The sequence below is a fragment of the Delphinapterus leucas genome, chromosome 11, assembly GCF_059928025.1.
Source record: "Delphinapterus leucas isolate spDelLeu-1000000601 "Yukka" chromosome 11, BTC_Dleu_Yukka2, whole genome shotgun sequence".
Classification (NCBI taxonomy): domain Eukaryota; kingdom Metazoa; phylum Chordata; class Mammalia; order Artiodactyla; family Monodontidae; genus Delphinapterus; species Delphinapterus leucas.
In genome coordinates, this window is record NC_143139.1 from 65,347,001 (window position 1) to 65,366,055 (window position 19,055).

General features: G+C 33.9%; 1 protein-coding gene across 2 annotated transcripts in view; it reads right to left on the reverse strand.

The window, feature by feature from the left end:
• PPFIA2 (PPFI scaffold protein A2) overlaps positions 1 to 19,055 on the reverse strand; it is a 472,833-nt gene that overhangs the window by 177,685 nt on the left and 276,093 nt on the right. For both annotated transcript variants that reach the window (XM_089920005.1, XM_089920006.1), the window contains 2 exons: positions 15,261 to 15,362; positions 3,645 to 3,809 (listed from right to left, as the gene is read on the reverse strand). In XM_089920005.1, the coding sequence (XP_089776131.1) occupies positions 3,645 to 3,809; positions 15,261 to 15,362 (267 nt within the window). The remainder of the gene's footprint in view (positions 1 to 3,644; positions 3,810 to 15,260; positions 15,363 to 19,055) is intronic.

A 19,055-nucleotide genomic window follows, 5' to 3' on the forward strand; every position in this document is an offset into this window, starting at 1 on the left:
AAAGGAGTAACCTTTCTAGAGTATAAAGGAATCTAACGTTTTATCTTGTCTATATAACTGGAATTCCACCGGTAAGAAAAAATAGTATTTCTGACAAGGCTTGCAGCTTTTTGCACTGCTCTGAGCACAGCACCAGCAGAATGCCATAATATCCTTATTTTTCTTGTTGAATTTGGTGTTCTTTTGAAGTTATCTAGACAAGAAAAAACTATAGTTTTAATTTTTTCCTAAACATAAGTACACAGTTGATGGTCTTGGCTATATACTTTACTTTTTCTAGTTTTTTGCTATTCAATTACATTCAATTAATCTATTGTCCACATAGTCTTTAAGATATATTGATTGCTTATTTATAGAGCTATAGTATAACCTCCCAAATATATTTATGTACATCTAGAATTTTTGATTTCTAATTTCATGTTACATTTATTTTCTTCATAGTGGTATGAAAAAATAATTAAAGAGAAAAACATTTTCCCCAAAAAAAGATGTTTCAGGAGAAATGTTATCCCTGAGGATTAAAATAAGTCCCTAAGAATGACGAGTATGTTGCAGGATAAAGGACTTGGGTGGAAGAGCATACATTTCAAATTTAAATTAAGGTATGGCAGGGGTTTATTTTGGAATTATCAATCCTGCAACAGAAAGCATCGTGAGGGAATCTTAGACCAGACGTTCAAATCCAGTTTGGGCACTGTGATATTAGATCACAGGAATATATGTGGAGTGTATGTAACATGTGTTTTGGTTACATTTCCCATGCATACCCAGTATATCTTTTTTAAAAATACTCAGTGATATCTGAGTGATTGAAAAACACATGTATACTTCTCATTTCCTCCAGTCCACAGAATTGGTAAACATGTTGGAGACTTATGTCAAAATCACTGCTGGTCTTAGATAATTGTGTAAATTCTACCCTACAACTCAGTGGATATGTAAATAAGGACATCAATAATGAACACTGCCAGTCATTGTAACTGTCCACAGCTATGCTCAATCTTTTGTATTTTATTTATCTCTTCCTGTGTTCTAAACCTTCTGTGGTAAAGTTGGTAGTTTCTTGCCCTCGATATGATTAATTGCATCTTCTTCTGATATTCCACATATGTTTTAACATAATATCCATAGCACTTAAAATAGAATATTGTAATTACTTGTTCATATGTCTGTCTCCTTACCTCTCCTGATCTACACAAGAAGCTGTGAGCTATTCTTAGGGGAATTGTTTATGAAGGTGCTTAGGCACATATTAACCCCTTAATAACTAAATGAAATGTTAATTTAAGCATGTGAATCAACAGTGATACCAATATCTTCACTTAGTTTGAAATTTTTGTCAAATGCTGAAATTTATCATTAACAATAACATTCATTAACATTTACTGAGCATTTGCCATATGCTAAGTACTGGCTAGGAGCTTTGCATGTCAGACAATGCTATTAGGTAGGTATTAATATTATTCTCTTCATTCAAAAGAAGAGAAAACAGACTAAGAGAAAATTAAGGTACTTGTCCAAGTCTGTCTAACTCCAAAGCCCAAGATCATAATATTTTTCCTTCAGGCTGTTAGGTATTACTTAGTTGATAATCAGTTCTGTTGCCCCGAACTCACCAATGTCCAGGGCACATTTGGTGAGTTACTAAACCCTATTACAATTCCTGGGGTCACAGTATGAAATACTTCATTTAGTTATGCTAAGTTCACTGAACATCTATATACTAAATTACTTTTAGATCCTAAATTGTACTACAACCATTTTCTTCTTAAATGTACTCACACCTATTAGGTTATTTGTCCTAAATGCTGTTTATTGCCTTCTATTCATTTTTTCATAAAAGCATCCCTCACCTAGGTGATGTGGGAGCACATCTAGGGGACATCTCAAATCACTCATTCTCAAGTCCCTCATTCAAGTCACTCAAAACTGTTAAGTTTTCTCTGAACAGGCCATGTTCTTTTCAAAGTTCTGGGTTAGTTCACATATTGATCATATTGCTTACAGTATGTTTACTTCTCTGCTTAAAAAGTCCTTACGCAGTCTAATACCCAGACCAAATTTCACCTCCTCTGTGAAGACATTCTTGACTTTCTCATCACTTCTTCAGGAAAAATTAGTCACAATTTTTCCTGTGACTCCATATCACATCGTATATATCTCTTCTTACCACTCCCTCTTATTGACATGTGAACTCCAGAACTATGAACTCCTCATTTGTAAAGAAAATGTCTTATTTATCTTTGTGTGCTAAATATATGCCAAGGAGCAAGACACATAATACATACTCTATAAATTTAAAGTCTTACAAATTCTTAATAATGCAGTTTTGTAATAAGAAATGAAATATAATAGGAAAGTAAACATTAAATATATTAAATTATTATTTGACATTTGATATTAGTTGATATTATATTCATCAGGGGTTTTTATACAATATCCATTTCTGTTTTACTCAAAATTATTCATAAACTATTTGCCTCTCATACTAAAATTAAAAATAAGATACAATTTCTTCTTAATAATCTAGAAGACAGAATTATAGATATGCTATGCACATACTCCACATAAATCCCCTGCTGTAAGAACATCTGAAAGACTGATGATAAAAATATATATGTATATAAATATTAAATAGAGCAAAAAGTGTCTGTATGCTCAAAACCTATATATAGCTGAGTAATAATCCTTAGTTTGGATTTTAATGCTCAGAACTTGTCAGATACTTTACAATGAAGTGCCCCAATTCCCACTGTACAAAATCCTAAAGGCTTATTAATTTTAAAAAATTCATTCTTTGAAATTTTACAGAATTGAAATGATGTCATAAGCCTTACTAATATCCAAAGAATATTATCATTGTATTGGCTTATTAATGTCCATAGAGCTTATTTGAGTAACAGCTAAGAGAAACTTACAGTTACTTTAAAAAAGACCTAAAGCAGATTTTTCTACTAATACTTTATGCTGTTACCCGCAGAAACTCTTAAAACTGTGTGTTCAGAACTAAGATATTAGAAACCCCCAAAATAAAACTGTATGCTTCTAATATGATTCTCTAAAGGTTAAAGTATTTCCAATTTACACTTCAAGATATGTTTTATTGTCAGTTAATAGTCTCCTATGTTGGCATCTATAGCCACGCACTTCAGAGGGGTTACGGAGGATAGAGACTGTGGGGTGGGGAGAGAATGAGAGAGAGAGGGAGAAACAGAAAGGTTAAATGACAATATTAAATTTCAAATGGCCATCTGGACTAGGACTCTCATGTGCCGTAATAGAAGTCTTGATAAACCATAGATTCAGACGTATTAAAAAAAGAAAATGTTATGAATAATATAATGAATGATGAATAATGAATGAATAATGAATAATACCAATATACATGTAATAGTCAGGGTGCGTTTTTTTTTTTTAGTGATTTTTCCTGTAGTTCAAACGTGTTCCTCTGAACTGACTGACTTCAGCAGCCAGTAAGAGTCATGGATGAAGACAAGGAGCTTGATGCTGATGACAAAAGCACAGTTAAGCCTGAAATCTTTTGTCAATACTATACCCTTTTTCCAGTAGTTTTTTAAAAAAAATTCAGCTTTATTGAAGTATAATTGACATAAAATTGTAACAATCCTTTCACAATACTATACCTTTTCATCCAAGGCCTTGTGGTGCTCAAATAAAGATTTCAGCGCCTTGAGAACCTCAACTTCGCTGGACACTCCCGAGGGGGACTGGGCTTGTCGCTTCACCACCGTCATTCTTAGTGACCTTTCATGTCGTGACACAAGGCACTCCAAATGCTCCAGTAACAGCTATTGGGTTTAACAGAAAATGTAATTATCTTATGGATACAAGTCACTAATACATACAGATGATTTCCATTTTAGTAGATTTCAGATTTATATAGTATCTAATGATAACCTCAGATTATACTACAGATAGCATCAATGAAGCACAAATCTGAGTTCATAAACCAGGGTTCATAAAGTATATTAAAAGTAAATTGCATTTCTATCAAGTAACAATTTACTGAATTTAAAATATAATGTGAATTATATGCATTCTTTTAGAAGATTTAATAATTTCAGTTTAAATTGAGGAGAACTGGAACACACCATAATATGATCCAATAGGATAATGACTGAAGAACATTGAACAAAGCATGATGATTTTGTTAGAGAACAGAACTGAAAGTCAAAATTAATTTCACTTATATATGATCATTTAAATTTGAAGGAAATGAGTATAATCACCATGTTGCTTTAAATGTGATTATAGTTATAATCATAGGTTGTTATAGCAATTATAGTGGTAACACTAATGATTTTATTCACAATTAAATTCTTAGATTACATAATAGAAAAATATATGTAGCCAACTGGAATATGGTAACTGAGACCAGCAATAGTCATTTTGAGAAAAGAGGTTAAAGGACATAATTTTTAAACTGTCTACTCTGGAACCTACATTCACCAGTCAGTGTCTGGTGCCATGATAGAGACTAGGGGAAAGTTCAGTGAACAATGTTTCATTCTGGTTCCAGACTCTATGCTCTAACTCTTCCCAGATAAATTTTGCTTTTAAATGTTCTGTGAATTGGAGTTTCACCTTCATTTTATTTTATAAGTCAGTTCTGCAACTAAAAGCAAAGATATATGAAAAGAAAATTAAAAACTGTTATCAGTTATTAAAATTTCACTAGTGGAGAATAATATATGACTAGTAAGGAGGGGAGATTTTCAGAAGGCTAGTGAAAAGCATAGGCTAACAAATGATGTCTAGGCAAAATAAGCAGGAGTTACTGAAACAATAAAGTAAAAAGCAGATACAAGATACTGAGGTGGAAAGAAGTAAAGAAAAACTATTTTCTTTCAAGATTTTTCCTAAAGCTTATACTGTAAAGGAAATTTTTGTTTTTAACAATGCTACTGTTAATTTTAGTGTCACATATTAGTATCATATTTCTTAGTTCTTTATGAGTTAATTTTGCTATATTCACTGTCACTAATTATGGTTCAATGTGTCAGAAAATTTTGCCTGTTATTAACACAAAAAACCCCACACATATCTGAGATCCTAAAGGTATATAGATCAGTCGGCCAGAGTCATATGTAAGCATCAAAATAATATTAAAAGTTCTTCAATATGAAGATGATACAATTAATATTTTCAAAGAGCTTTTCTTTTATTTACCAATCTCTGATTATATTCATGGTATTCTACTCTCTTGATTTCTATAGATACATGTGTGCATTGATTAAATCCAAGCTGTTTCACATAGGTTATAGAGATTTGCCTATTTCTCCAACTTTATCTGCTGTTAGTCTTTCTCTAGCAAACTCTGCTCTAACCATGCCAGCCTACTTTCAGTTCCTCAGTCTTCCAAGCCTTTGCACGTGCTGTACCCTCTGCCTGAAATACTGTCCTTTGGCTCCTTAGTTGGTCAGCTCTTTCTCACCTTTAAGTCTCAGTTTAAATATCACCCTCTCAATAAAGCATTTGCCCACTACTCTAGGTAAAGCATTTGTAGGTCTCTCTCTTCCAAGTCTTCATAACTCTCTATTTCATTCTCTTGCTTCATTTCTTCATATAATGTAATTTCTTAAAAATAGTTTTACTAAATTTCACTCTATTTCCTCATTGAAATATAAGTTCCATGAGGATAGGCACCATGTCTGTCTTGATCTTTTCTGTATTTGAGTATTGGCTCAGTTCCTGGTATTTATGCATATGTAAAAATATTTATTGAATGAATAGAAAAAAATGATAAATTAGGTAAATTTCCCAGTGTACATTCTGGCCTATATCAAAGTTAAAACTGCAGCCATGGTTAATTGGCATTATTTCCTAAAAGCTTAAGCTAATTAACATGGTTAATATATATATATATATGTATGTATGTTTTAGGTAGATGATATACTTACAAAGAAACAAGACATAATACAAGAAAACTGGTTTCTCTAACTGTAAATTAGAGATGTCTTCATCTATACAGTAATTTAATAACTATTTGAGCTTCTAATATTGCATGGGAGTAGGTAGGATACAAAATTGTATAAGATATAATCTGTACCCTCTAGGCAAGAAACACAATATGAGTATTATATTGAAGCTATAAAGAACATCTGTTATTGGAGATTATCTAAATCTTTCAATCACACTCTTTACATTTGGCAAGTTTCTCACAATGTTAATCCCACCTTCTCAACATAGAGTGCAAAAAACTACAATTCTCAGTGTTTGGTGCCACAGAGGTTCTATTAATTACACACATGCAAGAAATGAGCGGTATAAATAAGTTATAAGCCATATAAATAAGTTGGTGAAGGTATCTAGTTTGCTCAATGGGAGGTGGAATCATGATTTTGCACAGAAAAGGAGAAAAAAATCTGTTTACCAGCTTTGCAGTGAAGTTCTAAAATTTTTGCCTGAAAGGTTAGGCTACAGACTGTTTTGGGTAAGAATTTCTTAATTACTGTTAAAAACCACTGTCGTCTACTTAAACTAGCTAGAGAGTGAATTCTGTTATATGCAAGTAAGAATGCTATGACAGTACATCAGGTCATACTGACTGCTACCTTTCATTGTAACAGTCATCTGCCATACCCTGGTCATTGTTCCTTGAATGTCTTAGCAACTAGATTATTGTCATTTTTCCAGTGTTACCCCGGTTGTAATTCTTGGTGATTTTTATAACTCATTTAAATATATGAGTGATAACTCATTTAAATATATGAGTGATAACTCATTTAAATATATGAGTGATAACTCATTTAAATATGAGTGATAACTCATTTAAATATGAGTGATAACTCATTTAAATATATGAATTAAAGATGCTGATTTCTCCAGCATATTGGCATCTAAATTTCTAGACTTTGTGTACTCCAATGGTCTCAATTTCCCCCCTATTTCAGTAACTCACAATTATGGTTTCATGATAGATTCTACTGTTATCAATAAATGTGACTAATTTCAGTTTTTATTATACAACTCACAAATCATTAGTTTAGTTCAGTTATTTAAATGCTCAAACTCTAAAAATACTTGCACCTTCAATCTCTTTATCATAGGAATTTATTACTACTTCTCACCATACTCTTGCCTTCACTTTCTTCTTACCCATCTTAAAATTTATAGTTCAGTCTTTAAAATCAATCTTCCATGTTCCTACAACTTCCAGAATCTAACCACTTGCCACTGCACCCACTTGCCACCTGGGCCCAATACCCATTATCTCCCACAAATTATTATAGTAGCTTCTTAACTGGTCCTCCTGCTTTCATCCTTCCATCAGGTTATTCTCAAAACACTATTTAAGTTAAAATGGAAGCTAGGTCATTCATACCTCTGCTCAAATCCTCACGGTCTTCTCATCTGGCTCAAGTAAAAGCCAAAGTCCTTAAAAGTACCAAAGGGATCTCAATTCTCTGAACTCATCTCCTATTCTTCTTGCTCACTCCAGTCTAGCTGATTTGGTTTCCTTGTAGTGTTGTTTTGTTTTGTTTTAACATTATCAGACATCCATGCTATTACATCAGGGCCTTTGTGCTTGCTGTTTTTTTCTGCCTAAAACACTCTCTTTCAGACATATGCATGCCCATCTCATTCCACTGTCTCTTTCGTGGTTTTTGTCAAATCTCACCTTTCAACAAGGCTTTCCCTAGTCACCCTCTGTACGAAATATCTCCTTTCCAGTTTGTTTTTCCCCCTTGGCATTTGTCTATATCTAATTCACTATTTACTTTATACACTTATCTTGTTTAAGTCTGTCTCCCAAAACATAATATAAGGCCCATGAGGAAATGAAGTGTTTTTATTTACTTTTTCCCTATTTTGTCCATTGCTGTATCTCTCAGTGCCTAGAAGATTGGCATAGTAGATGCTTATAAATTTTTGGTCGAATGAATAAATGAACCCTGATTAAAACAGTAGTTTTTAACAGCTATGGCTATAAGTAACAACTCTTCGGACAAATGGGAATATGGGATATCTGACCCAGACAGATTTGACAAAGTAATAAGTAGATTAACGTCAAAAAAGGGGCATTGTCTCCCGTGGTTCATGGATAGCTGCTGAAATGACCACCTGAGTTATCCTGAAATGGGCTGTCTCTGACAGTAAAGCTTTGATGGACTGAGTCATATGTACAAAAGACCATTTTGAAGGGCAGGAAGAATATAAGGACAATGAGGTGAGCTGGGTGCTTTGAGTTGCATTGAAGAGTTTAAAGAAAGAAAATGACAAGCATAAGGTTTTAAATTTTAGGTCAAGGCTCAGAGAACTCAACAGTTGCTATGGCTGCTCATAACAGCCTCTTATCGAGGTCCCAAGACATAACGGAAAAAAGATAAAGAGCCTGATCTAGGAGAGGTCATTGAACTACAATGTATGATGAATCCAGAGCCTTGCCAGGTGTCTTATTTGGAAATGTTGGCACTACTATGAAAATAAAAAGGTACCACCAAGAATTAGAGAAAGGAAATTTAGAAAGTTTCAGATGAATCTGATTTACCTTATCCACCAAATTCCAATGGGTCACCCTGCTTCACTGATAAGTGTCATCTTATTTGTCTTGACAACCATGTATGACTCAATCATTAAGTAGGTGCCTGGCAAAACATAGCCTATGTTCCCCCCTCTTGAATCTGGTTGGGCCTGTGACTCTTTTGATCAACCTGTGTTGTATGGTGATGGTGACAATTTGTGACTTTTTAGTCTAGGTCCTAAGAGGCAATGCAGTTTCCATCTAGTTCACTGGAGTACTTGTTCTTAGGTCCCACCACACAAAAACTCACTACTCTGAGACCACTGTGCCACAGAGGTCATATGGAGTTTCTCAGATATAAAGTCCCAGTTAAATGTGTCTGTCCTTCAGTCACTCCAGTCCAGGTGCTAGGCACAAGAGCAAAGGAGTTATCTCACAAGTAGATCTTTCAGCCTCCAGATAGTTGAGTCACCGCCTGAAAATCATATGCTAAAGCTGGTCCATACTATCTTGTGAGAGAGGATAATTTTCAGAAATCTTGTGAGCTGGTAGTTAAGCACAGTTATTGTTGAAGCTTAAATTATGTAAACTTATGATTTAATAAAATGTTTTTAAAAGATAGTGAACGCTCAAAATATATCACTTCCTAATTATCTTACTATATTATACTATTACTCATGCCTATAGGGTTGTTTACTTCAATGGTATTTGATAGTAGAAAATATTATATAATGGTTCACTACTGTGCATCTTTTCCCAACTCTGCATTGAGTGACATGTTGGAAGTTTGAAAACAGCCACCGTGGGAGTATTAACACCACAGAAATTAACAAACAGTATATATCAGTGTTTTTTTCTTTTTCTGATAAAAATAAATCATCTACCAGTCACTAGCCATCAAGTCATCCCAGCTGAGAGCCCAAACCTTATGGAGCAGAGAAGGGCTGTCACCACTGTGTCCTTTCTGAATCCCTGACCCATAGAACTGTGTGTATAGTAAAATATTGTTTGTGCCATTAAATTTGGGCGTAGTTTATTATAAAGCAATAGATAATCAGAAAATCTTCCCTAAAGGGACCTGTGACCATGTAGCATGGTAACAGCTAAGGAAAATAGAATACAAAACTGTTTTGGCTATTAGCTCTAAACTAGGACTATATCTTTGGTACCCACTGGTATAAACGCATTCAATAATCTGGTAGACAAAATGATTCATCCTCTGGGTATTGACTTATTTCTTTGGCCACCACAGCATTTGCTCAATGGGCATAAAATAGTGACCATGGTTTCTGGGATAGAAGTTATTCATTGATCTGACAAAATGGGCCTCTCATCATTAAGGTTGATAGGGTTACCACCCCAGCTGAATAGCCAATTTACTTGCTGTAGCCAACAACCTTGAAGTCCTGACATGGTGCAATATACCTAGAAACAAACTACTCATCTTGAATCAAGCAGATTACATCAAATCCCTTCCATCAGGGAGGCAGCTGTCTTTTGCTACTATAATAAAAACTTTTTCTGGATATGGATTTGCCTTATCTAATGGCTCTGCCTCTACCAGCAACACCATCTTATTAGATTTTTGCTTAAAATCCTGTTATCATACACAATATTACTTCTGCCCAAAAAAACTCATCTTACAGTGAAAGGGCTAATGTAATTGACTGATGCTCCCAGCCCTGGTTTCGCCATGCTATCACACCGTTCAGAAGCAGATGATCCTAAAGAATGGTTAAGTGACCCAAGGAAGAATCTATTTTAATTTAAATTGAGAGGTAACACATTGATAGGTTGGGATTTTATCATCCTGGAATTAGTATACACTCAGAATTAGTGATGGAAGTAAGGTTCAGTTTCTCTCAGTTTCAGACCTGATATATATGGGTATAGACCCAGGTCCAGTAATCAAGGTTTAGAATTGGAATTTATATTTGCCAATAGGACCTTGTAACCAGTTGGAGAAAATAGGATCTTTCTATTTTTATTGTATCATACACATAGTATATATTATTTTCCCATTTTCTTGTTATATTTTTACCCTTTTACTCTATTTTATATTGGTTATATTGATTCTGATGAACATTTAAAGTAGTCCATAGGTTACAGAATATTAAGATAAGATTGTGATTTAATGAGAGTAAGACTGTACACACTGAAGAAACCCATGAAGCTGGATGCAGTTAACTAGAGGTTATGAACCTTCTTTTTTGATAAAGGGTGATTTTATTTTTGTTTAAGAAGTCTATTTGTATTGTTGGGTAGATACATATCAGTATTGCTGCTATTTAGAATTTTAATATGAAAAAAGGGTATGATTAAATCTGAGTGGTAGTGCAGACTGCCATTTCAGGTTGCCCCCAAATCTTTTGAATATACCCTCCATGTTTGCTAGGTCTCCACATTCTGAATGCCATCTTCCCACAGTAGGATTCAAGGAACACTTTTCAGGCATGTTTACCACCAGGTGGCAGACATGTGACTTAAGAGCCGGCCAACCAGAGCTCCCTGCACAGGACAGATTCTGAGGGGCTCCAGATGAGGAAACATTCTGGGCATGGGGCATCGATTTTGCTGGCACAGGTATTAGCAGACGCTGCATGTTTCTGGGACTTGGGGTGTAAAGTAAACTTACAAAGCTAAGAAACATGGTCCTAGAAATTGTGCCTGAAAGTTCAGTTTAGAGATTTCTTATATGCTTTAATTAATGCCTTCTTGATTAAAATAGCAAACTGTGTTGTTTTGTGCAATTAGGAACTCTCATCCATATAACAATAAAACCAATTGTGTTTTTATTCATATAAAACAGACTCCTTAAGGGCTTAAAAATTTATTCTGAATACTTCTCGATGCCTAGGAAAATATTCTATATAATATATGCTTAGTACTTGTTGAATTGAACTAATAATGAATGTACATTATGTATATTGGAGAATGTGGCCAAAAATGTCCTAATCTAGCATGTTTCTATAGCTTTAAACTTCAAGTGAAAATAAAAATAAAAAGGAACTTACCTAAGACGCCACTAACAGTCTACTACTTTGTACACCTTCGCTGGGAGCCAAACTTTAATCGAATGTTTCATAAATCTTGCAGAAGGCACTCTCTTTGGTACACTCAAAGGACTGCAGGGACCATGTGAGTGGCCATTCATCTATGTTGGAATTCACTTTAAATGACCACAGCCTATATATGTATACACACAAACATATAATATTGTATATGCATATACACATACTGCCTCACTGGGAATTTTTAAGCTAAATTTCTAAAACTATAAATCTTTCCATTAGATATGAATTCAACATAACCTTGTGTGCAATTATTTTCAATCACATACGGCTTTCAAGTAGAAATGCATTCTGCCCTGTAAATTAATTTGGCCTCTGTAATATGGTCACATAACACAATACTAACATCTGAAAATGAAAACCTTCAAATTGATTGCTTTCATGATCAGTCCACTCAGCATCCTTTACTCTCAAGTATGGTTTAGATAACCTATGTGTCTTCTTATGTATGTGTTTGAGTCCCACATTGAAATAGCTGTTGGGAGGGTATATGTCCTATCTTATTCACTCTTGTATCAGTCATATCTTGTTGTAGCACTTTCATAAATATATATACATGAATCCATACATGCACGCACATATCTTCACCTGCTTTCAACTACTAGGGTCTTCCTTTCTCAACTGGATTGTATGTTCTACTCATCAAGGAAATAAGTTTGGAGGGAATTTGTTAACTTGTATAAACAGGTTTGTCAAGAACGGGAAGCTTTTCTTTATTAATGGCAGGTGTCTGATTGTATTTGAACATTTATTTAACGTAATTATTTTGGCTCAAAACAAAAAGGCATAGTAAGGAATGTTTCAAATTCAGTCTTTCATTTGAACTAAAGATAACTGTCTTTTTTTTAGTTTATAACCTATGAGATGAAATTACAGTGTAATGATTCATAACTGACATTAAGACTAACTCTTGAAACCCTAACTTCTCTTTCAAAGTCATACAATAGTTGCATTCTGAAACACTGTTAATAATATAAACCATCCTTTGAGATCTTCAGGCACAAAAACAGTTGAAACAACAAAACAACAACAAAACTTTTCTACTCTGATGTTAAGAAATAATTATATTAATATTTCTAGTTTTCCTTTACTTTTTAATTAATTCAGGTAATTCTGCCAAAACATAAGTTTTAGTAGTCAATTTGAGGATGTTGAAATAATGGCAGGAATGCTGTTTTCTGTAAGTATAACTTGCCTAGGAATGGTCAGAGAAGTTTTAGGAATAATAAAATTTGTTTCATCATTTTTTCTACATTTTTGGTAGTATGGAAACATTAAACAATAAAGCTTGGTTGAATGTTTCTGTAAATACCCACTACAATTTATGAAGTTTTTATTTTTGTATTTTCATGAATAACATTAGGATGATTTTATTTGAATGTTCTCAATCTAATAGGGCATTATGGAGGAAGAAAGAAGGTGGTCTGATTTTCAGCCCTGGGTATTTTTGGGGTGGTGGGGGAGGGTGAGAGGTGGTTATGTAACTTAAGAAGTTATTATATAATCAATATTTTGCACAAGGAAGGTTTCATAAATCTATTTTCCTTGACATAATGAACAACAAAAATCCTCCACATCATTGCTTTAGGAAAGGTAGAAAAATGTTTTCCAGCTTGATTCATGTTTTCAAAGTAGTTACGATTCACGTTTAAAAATCAATGGCTTCATTTTCTATTACCCTAATGGAACTTAATATTTGTACTTCTCTCACTTTGATTCCTGAATGGGTATTTCAAGTACAGCTTGCCTTGCTTTCTTTGTTACCCCAAATTCCTTTACAGATGCAATAACGACAGGTAGTTCCAAGCTTCATGGGGTGTAATGTGATGAAAACTGTGAGGATGCTGTTGCCAAACCTCCCAGTCTCTGGAATTAGTCACAATCAAGAAGGCATAACGCACTCCATACTACAGTGGTCTACTCTTAGGCAATGTTTCCCCTAAACTGTAGTAAATCTTTGAGTTTCTTCATGGATCTAACTTGAGTAATTGTGCTGATGGCCTCATGACTAAGGGCACAGGCTCTGGAGTTAGTTTGTCTTAGTTTTCAAATCCCTTCCCTGCTATTTACTAACTGTGTGATTTCTGGTAAGTGATCTGCCCTTTTCTGAGCTCAGCTGCCTCATCTGTAAAAAGGGGATAATTATAATATTTCCCTCATAGGGCTGTAGAAAGGATTAAAGGGCTGTATAAAGGAGAAATACATACATGGCTAATAAAAGAGTTTCTGTTGCATTTTAAATAAGATTAGTTGGAAGTCTACTGAGAAGTTTGCATTTCCCTCCATTTTTAGCTTCCTGTTCCTGCTTTTACATTTGGCTATATTGAGTTACACTAGGGAATGTTGCCTAAAGCATTAAAATAGAAAATAGTGGAATAGGGCAGAATAAATCTCATGGCAGAAATATATTTTAAATTTGTATGGAAAAAGTATAATTTAAAAATCAAGGGTGGGAAAAATATATAGAGGGAGAAAGAAACAGAAAAAAATAATCTGACACCTGATAACACGATCTAAATTGCTCTTGTTATGTCCTATAAGAGGCAGTCCATGTGATTGGCTCATCAAAGTCTCAATGAAAACCAATTCCTTACATACATACCCTGTGAATTCTCTTTACCATAAAGTAAGACCCTGAAAAATAAGAAACTGAGTTTGATCATATAACTATTATGCATGCAATGGTATCTCTCATTCCATGGGCACAAGCTCATTCCAGGGACACAAGCTGACTGTTTGTGGAGCTGTCATTTTTATATTACTCTCTAAGACCAAGCATGCAATGAATATACAGTTAACTGTAACTTGCCTTCTCAGCATGAATCTGCCATAGCTCTAACACTTAAAATATTTTCACCTACTTCACATTGAGATTGAACTATAATCACACGAAAGTGGTTTTTCTCTACATTCTTTTACTAGAGAAACTTCTCTTATTTATGGGTAATATGGCGATTTATATATTTTATGAAATTTAATGAATTTTTCTTCTGAAGTAGAAAATATAGCATCTTTGATGAAATTTTAAACTTTAATGTTACATGGCATGTTATGAGATTAAACAAATACATGGGTTTCCAAGAACAGAATATTGTAAATTCCATCAGGTTCATAAAATCACACTATCAGAACTGGAAGTCTCCTTAATGATCTTCTAAAATAGAAAAGGTATGCCTCTTTTAATTAGGAGAGTCCTGTTCCAGTGGTTTTATGTTTTTAACACCTTTTAAAAAATTGTTATTTTTCTGGGGTGAGGTGAGGATGAATGTTAGGTCATGCCCTCATAGCACCCCAAAGTCAAAACTCATGCTCCCCTCTCAAACCCATTGCCCTCCCCCATCACCCACCACCAGCTTCTGAAGTATCACTGCCCACCTATTCCAATGCAACAGTTTGAAACTCACTATTGAAATACAACCCTTCTTTTTAAAGTCGAATAAAGCAAAGACCAGAAGAAATACTAACATTTTTTAAGGCAACATAATGATTTAGTAGCCGAGACTGTAATTTAGGTTTCCTGTCTTCCTGTTTTGACTTTTGTAGTACAGTAAATTCTTCTTTAATTTAAGTAACAGACCATGAGTTGGCGTCTGCTTAAAGTCTTGCTCAAGTTTTTAAAGGCTTATATTTCTATGAGTATACTAGAGATAAGGCACTGAGCTATACATGGAATTAATTCCAAGCAGAGGCAGTTTTATACTTACTCTTGTATTGTTTCTTTCAGCTTTAAGTTCAGAAATTTCTTCTTCCTTTTCTAGAAGTTGTTCTCTGCAGGCATTTAATTCTTTTGTCAGTGCAGCAAATTCCTGAAAGAGGAATAAAAAATTTTGAAGACATATTCCAGATTAAAAAAATGTATTCCAGCAGGAAAAAAAAAATCAAAATATAAACTTTTGAGTGTAGAGAATAGAAAACATGGCCTAGATGACTATATATTGCTGTTATTTATATGTACATTGCTGTTATTAAATTAACTTGGTTCCAACTTTAAAAAAATGCTAGTACACGGTACTTAACAAATACATATTATAATATGCTGCTCAGATGAGTGTATAAAATATATTTCAAAATGTATCAGATACATCATATTGAATTTAACATTAGTATGATAGCGTATTGATAATATAGAATAATTTAAATTTGGCTAATTTTGTGAACAACTCCAAAGATCTCATACTCTCGTTCCAGATAGCAATGTTTAGACTGAGCATACTACATCATAAGAAAAAACCAACAACCACCACCAACAATCAAAAAAAAAAATTCTTAAATATACTATTTAGAGATTAAGAAGTTTACTTATTTAATAGGAGGAAGAAAGAGAATGCACTTGTATCTTACAAAATAATAAACGTACCTAAGAGTTGATAACATTATCTAAGATTCTCTTATTAATTTATGCATTTAGACACAGTAAAGTTTGCTTAAAAAGAAGGGTAAGACACTTAATTCAACTATTCCGTTACTCCAACTTACAAACAAATATTTTTAAATAATTTTGGAAAATAGTAAATAGTAAAAGATCCATATTAACATTAAATTCTTTACAGTGATTCTCAGTAATAAAATTGATGCTTGTCAAATGCATGTAAGTATTTGGGAAAATTTGGCACCAGGCTGGGAAAGCACTGTCAGAAGATCAAAACGAAAAGCAATATGAGGAGACAGGTTTGGTTAACCTAATCTCCACAAAGGCAAATTTAGCACAAAGTAAATGAATATGATGATTATGCAAAGCTGGGAAAGGTTTAGAGTTTATATTTTTGTTTGCTTCAAACCACTTATTGTGCTAAGTTTCTCTGAGTGGCTTCAAACCAAGTGGGTACTTCAAAGACCTCAGAGTAGACTTAGTGTAGAATCAAGATGAAAGAGTTCATTGTTACATTTGGCTGGCATTACAGATAAATGTTTTCTCCTCTGATTGGTACCTGCTTAAATGTTGATATTCTCTGAGTATATTATTTAAGTGGAGAATGGAAATAAGCAACAAGTAGAAAACAATAAACACTTCCATAAAAAATTTTCTTCATATAAATGGCACAGTTTTGATGGAGAAAAGAAGAAAGTAACAAAGATTCTGCATTGTATATTATTAACATATATATTTAAAATTAATCCTATACTCATGAATATTATAAGGCAAAATATTAATCAAATCTGTACATTTAACATCAAACCATTTTTAAACAAAACATGTATCTGGTTTATCTTTCTAGAGATTTAGCTTGCTATCTACAGAAAGAAAAAAAGATCAGAAGGAAATATTTCAGAATATTAACATTACATATTTCCAGGTGGTAAAATTATCAGTGAATTTTGTTTTTAGCTTTCTGCTATGTATTTGTCATCAAAACTTTCAATAATAGAGAAAAATGCTTTTATGCTTAGTGAAAAAAGAAAATATAAATCTGTAAGTGCACTGAAACAATCATGTGTTCATAACCAACGACAGAAATTAGTCAAGATATTACTGGTGACAGATGACTTTGCATTTTTAATTCACTATCATGGCACTGATTCTGAGCAAACTATTTAGTGACTCCATATATTGAGATTAGTCTTACATTTATTAACTTTCTAGCAAATTTCAGGCACTATCTTCACATTCATTATTTCATCTTGCTCTCTAAATAAATAGTGAGGGAGTCTTATTCCCATTTTATGGCTGAGGAAACTGAATTATCAAGATATAAGTTGAAGTTCATGAAGCTCACAACCCATAGAGAGTGAATTATGCTGTGAACACAGTTCTCCAGACTATGTGTCCAGTGCTTCTGCACTATACCATTTTGACCTGTTTATCAGGTTTTTTTTTTTTTATACAGCAGGTTCTTATTAGTTATCCATTTCATACATATTAGTGTATATATGTCAATCCCAATCTCCCAAATCATCCCACCACCAACCCCCCTGCCCCCGCCAGCCACTTTCCCCTCTTGGTGTCCATACGTTTGTTCTCTACATCCGTGTCTCTATTTCTGCCTTGCAAACTGGTTCATCTGTACTATTTTTCTAGATTCCACATATATGCATTAATATATAATATTTGTTTTTCTCTTTCTGACTTACTTCACTCTGTATGACAGTCTCTAGGTCCATGCATGTCTCTACAAATGACCCAACTTTGTTCCTTTTTATGGCTGAGTAATATTCCATTGTATATATGTACCACATCTTCTTTATCCATTCGTCTGTCGATGGGCATTTAGGTTGCTTCCATGTCCTGGCTATTGTAAACAGTGCTGCAATGAACATTGGGGGTGCCTGTGTCTTTTTGAATTATGTTTTTTTCTGGGTATATGCCCAGTAGTGGGATTGCTGGGTCATATGGTAATTCTATTTTTAGTTTTTTAAGGAAACTCCATACTGTTCTCCATAGTGGCTGTATCAATTTACATTCCCACCAACAGCGCAAGAGGGTTCCCTTTACTCCATACCCTCTCCAGCATTTATTCTTTGTAGATTTTCTGATGATGCCCATTCTAGCTGCTGAGAGGTGATACCTCATTGTAGTTTTGATTTGCATTTATCTAATAATTAGTGATGCTGAGCAGCTTTTCATGTGCTTCTTGGCCATCAGTATGTATTCTTTGGAGAAATGTCTATTTAGGTCTTCTGCCCATTTTTGGATTGGGTTGTTTGTTTGTTAAATATTGAGCTGCATGAGTTGTTTATATATTTTGGAGATTAATCCTTTCTCTGTCGATTCATTTGCAAATAGTTTCTCCCATTCTGAAGGTTGTCTTTTTGTCTTGTTTATGGTTTCCTTTGCTGTGCAAAAGCTTTGAAGTTTCATTAGGTCCCATTTGTTTATTTTTGTTTTTATTTCCATTACTCTAGGAGGTGGATCAAAAAAGATCTTGCTGTGATTTATGTCAAAGAGTGCTCTGCCTATATTTTCCACTAAGAGTTTTATAGTGTCCGGTCTTAGATTTAGGTCTCTAATCCATTTTGAGTTTATTTACATGTATTTCATTCTTTTACATGTAGCTGTCCAGTTTTCCCAGCACCACTTATTGAAGAGACTGTCTTTTCTCCATTGTATATCCTTGCCTCCTTTCTCATAGATTAGTTGACCATAGGTGCGTGAGTTTATCTCTGGGCTTTCTATCCTGTTCCATTGATCTATATTTCTGTGTTTGTGCCAGTACCCTATTGTCTTGATTACTGTAGCTTTGTAGTAGAGTCTGAAGTCAGGAAGTGTGATTCCTCCAGCTCCGTTTTTTTCCCTCAAGACTGCTTTGGCTATTCAGGGGTCTTTTGTGTCTCCATACAAATTTTAAGCTTTCTTGTTCTAGTTCTGTAAAAAATGCCATTGGTAATTTGATAGGGATCGCATTGAATCTGTAGATGGATTTGGGTAATATAGTCATTTTCACAATATTGATTCTTCCAATCCAAGAACATGGCATATCTCTCCATCTGTTGGTATCACCTTTAATTTCTTTCATCAGTGTCTTATAGTTTTCTGCATACAGGTCTTTTGTCTCCCTAGGTAG